Source organism: Bombina bombina, chromosome 6, assembly GCF_027579735.1.
Source record: "Bombina bombina isolate aBomBom1 chromosome 6, aBomBom1.pri, whole genome shotgun sequence".
In the NCBI taxonomy this organism is placed as follows: domain Eukaryota; kingdom Metazoa; phylum Chordata; class Amphibia; order Anura; family Bombinatoridae; genus Bombina; species Bombina bombina.
Window position 1 is genome coordinate 471,308,168 of NC_069504.1, and position 12,745 is coordinate 471,320,912.

The window sequence follows — 12,745 nt, forward strand, 5'->3', positions numbered from 1 at the left end:
AAATAGCAGGTCTGAGAAGATGACCTGAATATAAATAGGCCTTCCTTAGATAAGATTCAAGCTTCCTATCTAAAGGATCCTTAAATGAAGTGCTATCTTCCATAGGAATAGTGGTACGTTTAGCAAGAGTAGAAATAGCCCCATCAACTTTGGGGATCTTTTCCCAAAACTCTATAGATTTTGCTGGTAAAGGATACAATCTCTTAAACCTTGCAGAAGGAATAAAGGAAGTACCTGGCTTATTCCATTCCCTAGAAATTATATCCGAAATAGCCTCAGGAGTGGGAAAAACACCTGGGGAAACCACAGGAGGTTTAAAAACAGCATTTAAACGTTTATTAGACTGAACGTCAATAGGACTGGTTACCTCAATATCCAAAGTAATTAACACTTCTTTTAATAAAGAACGCATATACTCTATTTTAAATAAATAAGTAGATTTGTCAGTGTCAATATATGAGGAAGGATCTTCTATTTCAGATAGATCCTCATCAGAAGAGGATTAATTATTATGTTGTTGGTCATTTGAAATTTCATCAGCTAAATGAGAAGTTTTAAAAGACCTTTTACGTTTATTAGAAGGTGGAAATGCAGACAAAGCCTTCATAATAGATTCAGAAACAAATTCTTTAAAATTTACAGGTATATCATGCACATTAGAAGTTGAAGGAACTGCAACTGACAATGTACTATTACTGATAGAAACACTATCTGCATGTAAATGTTTATCATGACAACTATTACAAATGACATTCGGTGGACTAATTTCTACAATTTTACAACAAATGCACTTAGCTTTGGTAGAACCGATGTCAGGCAGCAATGTTCCAGCAGAAACTTCAGAGACAGGATCAGATTGGGACATCTTGCTCAATGTAAGAGAAAAAACAACATATAAAGCAAAATTATCTATTTCCTTAAATGACAGTTTCAGGAATGGGAAAAAATGCAAAAGCATAGGCCTCTTGATAGAGAAAAAAAACAGGAGGCAAACATCAATGGAGTATTGAAATAATGAAAAAAATTTGGCAAGGATGACTCACAACGTAACGTAAACTTTTTTTGGCGCCAAAAATGACCGGAAATTACACACTTGCGTCACTAATGACGCCGCTGTGTGAAAGGTCTCGGCATCACGTATGACGCCGGAAATGACGAAGTTGCGTCATAAACGTATTTTTTGGCGCCAAAAAAAGTTTGCGCCAAAAATGACGCAATAAAGTCTAGCATTTGACGCACCCGCGGGCCTAACACCCGCAATTGCAAAAAGTAGTCAAATTGAAAAAAAGACTAAACCCCAGGTAAGAAATAAATTTCTTAAAGTGTTTACATTCCCAAATATGAAACTGACAGTCTGCAGAAGGAAATACATGAACCTGACTCATGGCAAATATAAGTACAATACATATATTTAGAACTTTATATAATTGCATAAAGTGCCAAACCATAGCTGAGAGTGTCTTAAGTAATAAAAACATACTTACCAAAAGACACCTATCCACACATAGCAGATAGCCAAAACAGTACTAAAACAGTTATTAGTAGAGGTAATGGTAAATTGAGAGTATATCGTCGATCTGAAAAGGGAGGTAGGAGATGAATCTCTACGACCGATAACAGAGAACCTATGAAATAGACCCCCGTTAGGGAAATTATTGTATTCAAATAAGTGATACTCCCTTCACGTCCCTCTGACATTCGCTGTACTCTGAGAGGAATCGGGCTTCAACAATGCCGAGAAGCGCATATCAACGTAGAAATCTTAGCACAAACTTACTTCACCACCTCCATAGGAGGCAAAGTTTGTAAAACTGAATTGTGGGTGTGGTGAGGGGTGTATTTATAGGCATTTTGAGGTTTGGGAAACTTTGCCCCTCCTGGTAGGATTGTATATCCCATATGTCACTAGCTCATGGACTCTTGCCAATTACATGAAAGAAATATACCTTAAGTAATTTATTTCTACAGTTGCAGTTTCAAGTAACTAGCTGCATATATTGACCTCCCTTGTGTGCTAACAGTGTTTTTGCATTAACGCAAAATTATAATATAGGAGAGATTATACCTAGGCACAATTTGTACATACAGGCTTGCATAGGAAAAGTTTGGAGTATCTTACATAAAGGTAGTTCAGAATCAGTATGCATTTTTTACTTAGGAAATAGTAACAGACGTTACATAAGTAGCTAGGAAAATATAATAAACCTCATTTTGAATCAATGTTATGATTAAATTGAGCTCTACTAGATAAAAAAAATAATAATAATGACCGTAGCCACATCTCAGTCAAACATATATAAAGTAACTTTCTAAAAAAGTAAAGTATATAGGCAAACAATATGGAGGCCTTCGGTAATGACAGCTTGATAGTTTCAATTTAGATTTATGCAACGGTATCAGGTAAAACTTATCTAGCAAAGAGCTAGATGGTAGAAATCATGTATCTCTTATCAACTTTATCCAATTTCAAGTCTGAGGCCTAGTGATAACTTGACTAACAGTGGAATCAGACTTGCTTGGGCTTCTTGAATGTAGATTTGCAGGCGATAGCTCTTGTTATAGGGGTCTTTAGGGACAGCAAAGTCCTTTATCATTAATACATATGAAAGTCTCCCAAGTCACAACAGTCCAAGATCCCTGCCCCAGGTACTTATCTTAGTAGACTGAGGTTTCTCTGCGCTCCGTTGAGACCGGAGGCCTAAAAGGTAAACTGTTGCTTGACTTCTGCATGTGAAAGCCTGGTCCCTCTAGATCGCTTGACATACCGTCCACTTTATGCTCAAGATCACTGAGGGCTGCATTAGATCGCCGGAACGCTGCTAGACCACGTGCAGGAGACTGAAGTGGTAGTAGGATACAGGGCCGTCATCGGCTTCGGTTTGAGGCTTGCCGTGTCCAGGGAGGCAAATGGCTCAGTCTCCCTAAGGGAAACAGCCTGGTGGGCTAAAGCTGTAAATAGTAAAGAGCCGAGATCCCTTTCGAGCTGTTGGTGATATTGCAACATCGCTTCCTGCACTGCTCATTCCCACACCGCCACAGCCTCCATGATTTTTTGGCAGCATTCGGCTTAGCAAATCTTCCTCGATTAGGGTGAGCTTTCTTATGTATGCGATGACTGATATAAAGATAGCCGACGAATTATCGGAAATCTATGCAGAGCTTCCTTTTTTTGCGGCTTATCATGGCCGCTGCTTGAACACGCCCCCTATATATATTTTTTTTTTATTGCATAACTCATAGGGTTCTACAGAGTTTCTGAAAACTAAAGCATGGCCCCTCTACAGAGGATTTAATTATTATATTTATTATAACTCTCTCATTTTATATGCCCGCATGTTTAATACTGAATTATACCTTCATAGGTTATGTTTCTCCTATACTGAATGTATGCAATATGGCAGTTTACTGACGTGATTACGCAACAGTCTCTCACTGATACTATGCGTTTCCTACGCCAAAAATTGACGTGGCACAGAAAGCCCAGCATTGTTATAATATGGACCCTTTACATTAACATTTCACCCAATTGCAGGGTACCTTTTACAAGCAGAAAGATAGACTAATGTATAATGATACTAGCTTGCATATTTACTGAGCTCTGTAGCAACCTAAGGGTGGCAGGTTCGATCCCCGGCGAGGTTCACTCAGCCTTTCATCCTTCCGAGGTTAATAAAATGAGTAGCACCTTGAGACCCTTGCGGGTGATTAGCTGCGCTTTACAAGTACCCAATACATACATACATTACTGGCAGAGAGATCTTACACTTATCAGTTGCAGTTATACCTTTTTCCTCTACATTCTGGTCTCTCTCATGTGACTAACAGAAAAAAAAAAGAAGTAAAAACGAGGTTGATCTTTGGGACCCAAGAGAGAGATCCTTTTGTTTCAGTTTACCTATTATAACTCACACATCTTATTAGCTGCGCTTTACAAGTACCCAATACATACATACATTACTGGCAGAGAGATCTTACACTTATCAGTTGCAGTTATACCTTTTTCCTCTACATTCTGGTCTCTCTCATGTGACTAACAGAAAAAAAAAAGAAGTAAAAACGAGGTTGATCTTTGGGACCCAAGAGAGAGATCCTTTTGTTTCAGTTTACCTATTATAACTCACACATCTTATTAGCTGCGCTTTACAAGTACCCAATACATACATACATTACTGGCAGAGAGATCTTACACTTATCAGTTGCAGTTATACCTTTTTCCTCTACATTCTGGTCTCTCTCATGTGACTAACAGAAAAAAAAAAGAAGTAAAAACGAGGTTGATCTTTGGGACCCAAGAGAGAGATCCTTTTGTTTCAGTTTACCTATTATAACTCACACATCTTATACATTAATGGGAGATCCAAGAGTGGCCTCATGAGTCATCTACTCATGGGTATATAGTCCGACTGGCAAACAGTGTATACTAAAATTTTTACTTTGTCCTATAAACCATGTAGCATATATCCTTACCGATTTGCACTGGCTGTATGTTTTGAAACTTTTCTTTCTTTTATTGTTTATCATTTTTTGACATTCAATGGATTGTATACCTTGAAATGAACCTTTAAAAAAAAATAAAAAAAAATTGGAGAGTTGTTTAAAATTGCATGTCCTGTCTGAAACCACTATCATTTTTGACTTGATTGTCCCTTTAAGTTACAAACATGTCATCTCTCTCATTTCCCCAATGGCATAGCTATACTGAGAATTACTAAGTGCTCATTCTGCAAGAAAACAAGTACATTTTTTGCAGTTTATTTTTTGTGTGTTTACTTTGATTTAGCATATATTTTTTTTTTTTTTTTACTAAAGGAACACTGTTTCATATCTTTTAATAACAGGAGATGGGGGCAAAGTAAATATATAGCTAAGTTGGTTAATTACATGTAATTAAATATTTTATATTACAGTCTCAAAGTATCTACTGTCTAAGTCATGGATAAATCAATATTCTTTTTATCACCTGAAGCAAAAAGGAAGTGGATGTACAGTTTAAAAGAAAGAGTACATCTGTCAAGTTTCTACGTAACTCCAGGAGGCATGAAGGCATCAACTGATGTATGCAGGGGCGTATTTAGGATTTGTGCTGCCCTAGGCACTCAAAATTCTGCTGCCCCCCACCCCAGGTTTAAGGCCTTTTATATATATATATATATATATATATATATATATATATATATATATATATATATATATATATATATATATATATATATATCCGAAAAAAATATCCTTCACTCTATGATAGTTTGTCAGTAGGTAGTTGTTTAACCTTAAACATCTTCTTTGGTGATTGACAGTTATTTAAGCAAAATATCTGCTTGGATAAATATGTAATGACTATATAAACTGGCCTTTAAAAGTACTTAAAAAATACAACAGTAGTTATGTTTAGGTTTAGGAATTGTATCGTAGGGGATAAAGTCACATGATACAATCATAATAAAGTATATACTTGTATTGTTTCTGAATGTATTAAATGCATACAACATATTTTTAGTTTTAGTAAATGTACAAGTATTTAGTGACTAATCCGTTTAAGTATTTTAATGCCTAATGAAGATGTATTGAAGGGAGAAAAGCATATGCTGTTTCACAGTGGTCACGGTGTAGTGCACACTGCACTGTGTAGTCTGTGTGAGTCTCAATCACGCGGTGGAGCCAGGAAGAATACCACATTCCCTCTCAGTCCAGGCTAGGCTGCGCAAGTGAGCTCCGCCTCCACTGTAACCACGTCATGCGCACCCACATACAATCCCATAGGATAGCAATAGCCGGGCCCTGGTTGATTTAGCCACCCAGCCCTGAGTTCAGTAGAGTGGCCCTAGGGACTCAAAAATCTGCTGCCCTAGGCACCGGCCTCGTTGGCCTATGCCTTAATACGCCCCTGGATGTATGTGTAAAGCTGGGTTTTAGCATATAATCCCTCTAATTGCTTAATACAACCCATTGGCTGCATGTGTTCCAAAAGGAAGAGTAAACATTAAACACCTTTCTTTTTAAACAAAAAAAAAACCACATACAAAAAACATTAATTTTGGATTTAGTTTTTTATTGAATCAATTACTATTTACATGTCAGTTCCAGTCACACACAATAATTTAGCTGTTCTAAAATGCAACATTGTTGATTCAGAGAATACTACATCGCTAATTCTTCACTTGACACATAGAACAGCTAAAAAAAATAATCTAAATACCTAAAAAAGGAACAGTAGTGCATATGATTTAAGAAAAACTCAAAGTCCTACGTTTAATATTTATCAAACCATAAACATTTTATTAAGAGCACACCCTTATGCTTTTATGAAAACTAAGAGGTGTGAATAGTTCTCCTGAATTGCTAACAGTGTGACTAATTCCCTATCTTGAGATGATAAAGTACGACGACAGTGAGACTCAATCAGCTAAGAGCTAAGCTTTGAGATTAAAGAGAAAACAAACATGAAATAATTGGTGTATAATTTAGGACATACATAATTTTGCTCAAATATAAATTTTGGAGGCTTTTAATGTTAAAAGTTGATGACACTGTGAAAAACTTTTTACCCTTGTCAAACAAAACAGAAAGCAGCACTGCAGGTAATAGGGTAAATAGTCAGTTGCCTCTTAAGCTGTACAAATGAAATGGCAGCCTGTTCCTTTGGAAATAAATGAATGTATACTGTGCCTCAAAACGTAAAGTATTTACTACTGTCTTATTTCACAAAAAAACAAAACAAAAAAAAAACAAAAAAAAACGAACAAGGATTCAGTCTGTGAAAACACTTGTTAAGCAGACAGTGATGTCACACAAAAAAAGGGATTATGTCACCATACTCCACTGACACAAGTAGAATTCAAACATCCATTTAAGAATCAAAGATTTTTTTTTATATATATACTTCTGTTCTTAAATAATTTTCAATATTTCAATTCTATTGAGAAGTTGTTTTGCGATAATCCTTGTTTTGACTGCTGAACTGGGGTGAGAAACATCAGCAGGTCGCGTGTTTAGTGTCAGCAAGTGAAATTACTTCAATATTGAACAAACCCCTTAACTGCTATAGGGGTTTGTAGTGGATTTTATGCATAGGTACCGCCAGTGATGAGAAGTTCATAGGCAGGATCACGTGTCTTTCTGCACAGGACAATGCAGGCGCACAGCATTCCCAGGAGCTAAAGGCAGATATAATGCATGTTATTTATTCAACACAATGTCCAAAAGGTGCAACTCTACCGGCATAAAATAAACTGTTATTTCAATGTTACCAGAATCCTAACTAATCTGACCACAATGACATGTCTGTTTTCTAAGTACTTAAAGGGATATGAAACATTTTTCTTTCATGATTGAGCATGCAATTTTAAACAACTTTCCAATTTGCTTCTTTTATAAAATGTGCTTCATTCTCCAGGAATCCTTTGCTGAAAGAGCAAAAATGCACTACTATGAGATAGCTGAACACATTGAGTGAGCCAATGACAACAGGCATATATGGGCAGCCACCAATCAGCAGCTAGCAACCAGTAGTGCATAGGTTTCTTCTGAGCCTACATATTCTTTTCAACAAACAATTCCAGAAAACAAAGAAAATTTGGCAATAGAAGTTTAGAAAGTTGTTTCAAATTGCACGCTCTGAATAATGAAAGAAAAAAAAAAAAAGCGTTTCATGTCCCTATAAAGAGAACAAATAATGGGGCCGTGAGAAACAGTTCCTATTCTGCAGTCTATACTCAAGAAAATCGCTGTAATTTAATTCATGAAAATCCAGTCTTACCAGATTTTATTGCAATTACTACAAAAACATAATTTATGCTTACCGGATACATTTATTTCTCTTGTAGTGTGTTCAGTCCACGGGTCATCCATTACTTATGGGATATATTCTCCTTCCCAACAGGAAGTTGCAAGAGGATTACCCAAGCAGAGCTGCTATATAGCTCCTCCCCTCACATGTCATATCCAGTCATTCGACCGAAACAAGACGAGAAAGGAGAAACTATAGGGTGCAGTGGTGACTGGAGTTATAATTTTAAAATTAAGAACCTGCCTTAAAAAGACAGGGCGGGCCGTGGACTGAACACACTACAAGAGAAATAAATTTATCAGGTAAGCATAAATTATGTTTTCTCTTGTTAAGTGTGTTCAGTCCACAGGTCATCCATTACTTATGGGATACCCATACCAAAGCTAAGTACACGGATGATGGGAGGGACAAGGCAGGAACATTAAACAGAAGGAACCACTGCCTGTAGAACCTCTCTCCCAAAACCAGCCTCCGAAGAAGCGAAAGTGTCAAATTTGTAAAATTTGGAAAAAGTATGAAGTGAAGACCAAGTTGCAGCCTTGCAAATCTGTTCAACAGAGGCCTCATTCTTAAAGGCCCAGGTGGAAGCCACAGCTCTAGTGGAATGAGCTGTAATTCTTTCAGGAGGCTGCTGTCCAGCAGTCTCATAGGCTAAACGTATTATGCTACGAAGCCAAAAAGAGAGAGAGGTAGCCGAAGCCTTTTGACCTCTCCTCTGTCCAGAGTAAACGACAAACAGAGAAGAAGTTTGTCTAAAATCTTTAGTTGCCTGTAAGTAGAACTTCAGAGCACGGACCACGTCTAGATTATGCAAAAGACGTTCCTTCTTTGAAGAAGGATTAGGACATAATGATGGAACAACAATCTCTTGATTGATATTCCTGTTAGAAACAACCTTAGGCAAAAACCCAGGTTTAGTACGCAGTACTACCTTGTCTGAATGAAAGATCAGATAAGGAGAATCACAATGTAAGGCAGATAACTCAGAGACTCTTCGAGCCGAGGAAATAGCCATCAAAAACAAAACTTTCCAAGATAAAAGCTTAATATCAATGGAATGAAGGGGTTCAAATGGAACACCCTGAAGAACTTTAAGAACCAAGTTTAAGCTCCACGGAGGAGCAACAGCTTTAAACACAGGCTTAATTCTAGCCAAAGCCTGACAAAAGGCCTGGACGTCTGGATTCTCTGCCAGACGTTTGTGTAAAAGAATAGACAGAGCTGAAATCTGTCCCTTTAGCGAACTATCGGATAAACCCTTTTCTAAACCCTCTTTAAGAAAAGCCAATATCCTAGGAATCCTAACCTTACTCCATGAGTAACTCTTGGATTCGCACCAATATAGATATTTACGCCATATCTTATGGTAAATTTTTCTGGTCACAGGTTTCCGAGCCTGTATTAATGTATCAATAACCGAATCCGAAAACCCACGCTTTGATAGAATCAAGCGTTCAATTTCCAGGCAGTCAGCCTCAGAGAAATTAGGTTTGGATGGTTGAAAGGACCCTGAATTAGAAGGTCCTGCCTCAGAGGAAGAGACCATGGTGGACAGGACGACATGTCCACTAGGTCTGCATACCAGGTCCTGCGTGGCCACGCAGGCGCTATCAGAATTACCGATTGCCCTCTCCTTTTTGATCCTGGCAATCAGTCGAGGTAGCAACGGAAATGGTGGAAACACATAAGCTATGTTGAAAACCCAAGGGGCTGCTAATGCATCTACCAGCACTGCTCCCGGGTCCCTGGACCTGGATCCGTAACAAGGAAGCTTCGCGTTCTGGCGAGATGCCATGAGATCCAGATCCGGTTTGCCCCAACGACGAATCAGTTGAACAAATACCTCCGGGTGAAGTTCCCACTCTCCCGGATGAAAAGTCTGGCGACTTAGGAAATCCGCCTCCCAGTTCTCTACGCCTGGGATGTAAATCGCTGACAGGTGGCAAGAGTGAGACTCTGCCCAGCGAATTATCTTCGAGACTTCCAACATCGCTAGGGAACTTCTGGTTCCCCCTTGATGATTGATGTAAGCCACAGTCGTGATATTGTCCGACTGAATTCTGATGAACCTCAGTTTTGCTAACAGAGGCCAAGCTAGAAGAGCATTGAATATTGCTCTTAATTCTAGAATGTTTATTGGAAGGAGTTTCTCCTCCTAAGTCCACGATCCCTGAGCCTTCAGGGAATTCCAGACTGCTCCCCAGCCTAGAAGGCTGGCATCCGTTGTTACAATCGTCCAATCTGGTCTGCGAAAGGTCATTCCTTTGGACAGATGAACCGGTGAAAACCACCAGAGAAGAGAATCTCTGGTCTCCTGGTCCAGATTTAGCAAAGGGTACAGATCTGAGTAATCCCCGTTCCATTGACTGAGCATGCATAGTTGCAGCGGTCTGAGATGCAGGCGCGCAAATGGCACTATGTCCATTGCCGCGACCATTAAGCCGATTACCTCCATGCACTGAGCTACTGATGGGCTTGGAACGGAATGAAGGACACGGCAAGCATTGAGAATCTTTGATAACCTGGACTCAGTCAGGTAAATCTTCATCTCTACAGAATCTATAAGAGTCCCTAGAAAAGAAACCCTTGTGAGTGGTAACAGAGAACTCTTTTCCACGTTCACTTTCCACCCATGCGACCTCAGAAATGCTAGAACTATCTCTGTATGAGACTTTGCATTCTGAAAACTTGACGCTTGTATCAGAATGTCGTCTAGGTACGGAGCCACCGCTATGCCTCGTGGTCTTAGTACCGCCAGAAATGAGCCCAGAACCTTCGTAAAAATTCTCGGGGCCGTGGCTAACCCGAAGGGAAGAGCCACAAACTGGTAATGCCTGTCTAGAAAGGCAAACCTTAGGTACCGATAATGATCTTTGTGAATCGGTATGTGAAGGTAAGCATCCTTTAAGTCCACTGTGGTCATATATTGACCCTCTTGGATCATGGGTAGGATGGTTCGAATGGTTTCCATCTTGAACGATGGTACCCTTAGGAATTTGTTTAAGATCTTTAAGTCCAAGATTGGTCTGAAGGTTCCCTCTTTTTTGGGAACCACAAATAGATGAGTAAAATACTTGTCCCTGTTCCGATCGCGGAACTGAGTGGATCACTCCCATGATTAAGAGGTCTTGTACACATTGTAGAAATGCCTCTCTCTTTACTAGGTTTGTTGATAACCTCGAAAGATGGAACCTCCCTTGTGGAGGAGAGGTTTTGAAATCCAGAAGGTATCCCTGAGATATAATCTTCAACGTCCAGGGATCCTGCACATCTCTTGCCCAAGCCTGGGCGAAGAGAGAAAGTCTGCCCCCCACTAAATCCGTCCCCGGATAGGGGGCCCTGTCTTAGGGGCGGGAGTAGGCTTTCTGGCCTGCTTGCCCTTGTTCCATGACTGGTTGCCTTTCCAACCCTGTCTGTAACGAGCAGTAGTTCCTTCCTGTTTTGGAGCGGAGGAAGTTGATGCTGCTCCTGCCTTGAAGTTACGAAAGGCACGAAAATTAGACTGTTTGGCCTTTGGTTTGGCCCTGTCCTGAGGAAGGGCGTGGCCCTTACCTCCCGTAATGTCAGCAATAATTTCCTTCAAGCCGGGCCCGAATAAGGTCTGCCCTTTGAAAGGAATGTTAAGTAGTTTAGACTTGGAAGTTACATCCGCTGACCAGGATTTAAGCCAGAGCGCTCTGCGCGCCTGTATGGCGAATCCGGAATTTTTAGCCGTAAGTTTGGTTAGATGTACTACGGCATCTGAAACAAATGCATTAGCTTGCTTAAGGGTTCTAACTTTGCTCAAAGCCTCATCCAATGGCTCTGTGCGAATCGCCTCTTCCAGAGACTCAAACCAGAATGCCGCTGCAGCCGTGACAGGCGCAATGCATGCAAGAGGCTGCAATATAAAACCTTGTTGAACAAACATTTTCTTAAGATAACCCTCTAATTTTTTATCCATTGGATCTGAGAAAGCACAGCTATCCTCCACCGGGATAGTGGTACGCTTGGCTAAAGTAGAAACTGCTCCCTCCACCTTAGGGACCGTCTGCCATAAGTCTCGTGTGGTGGCGTCTATAGGAAACATTTTTCTAAATATCGGGGGAGGGGAAAAAGGCACACCGGGTCTATCCCACTCCTTACTAATAATTTCTGTAAGTCTTTTTGGTATAGGAAAGACGTCAGTACACACCGGTACCGCATAGTATCTATCCAACCTACACAATTTCTCTGGAATTGCCACCGTGTCGTAATCATTCAGAGCCGCTAATACCTCCCCTAGTAACACACGGAGGTTCTCAAGCTTAAATTTGAAATTTCTGAATCCGGTCTCCCCGGATCAGAACCGTCACCGACAGAATGAAGCTCACCGTCCTCATGTTCTGCAAATTGTGACGCAGTATCAGACATGGCTCTCGTGTCATCAGCTCGCTCTGTCCTTAACCCAGAGCTATCGCGCTTGCCCCTTAATTCGGGCATATTATATAATACTTCTTTCATAACATTAGCCATATCATGTAAAGTGATTTGTAAGGGCCTAGATGTACTTGGCGTCTCAATCCTACGCATCTCCCGAGCGGGAGACGCAGGTACTGACACGTGAGGAGAGTTAGGCGGCATAACTTCCCCCTCGTTGTCTGGTGATAGTTTCTCTATCGGTACAGATTGACTCTTATTCAAAGCAATATCAATACAATTGGTACACATCGTTCTATTGGGCTCCACATTGGCTTTTGAACATGATGAACAAACAGTTTCCTCTGAATCAAACATGTTTAAACAGACTTAGCAATGAAACTAGCAAGCTTGGAAATCACTTTCAATAAGTTTACAAGCAATATAAAAACGCTGCAGCGCTTCAAAAATACAGATATAATTAAACAATTCTTAACAAGAAGTGTATTATTAGCAGAGGATTGCACCCATTAGCAAAAGGATGATTAACCCCTCAATACCCAAAACGGATAAAACTGATAT

General features: G+C 39.8%; 1 protein-coding gene across 1 annotated transcript in view; it reads right to left on the reverse strand.

The window, feature by feature from the left end:
* Window positions 1-6,028: 6,028 nt before the first annotated feature.
* Window positions 6,029-12,745, reverse strand: part of TSPAN3 (tetraspanin 3) — a 114,865-nt gene continuing 108,148 nt past the window's right edge. The window contains exon 7 of the mRNA XM_053717261.1: window positions 6,029-7,154. Coding sequence (XP_053573236.1) covers window positions 7,062-7,154 — 93 coding nt within the window. The 3' untranslated portion in view covers window positions 6,029-7,061. The remainder of the gene's footprint in view (window positions 7,155-12,745) is intronic.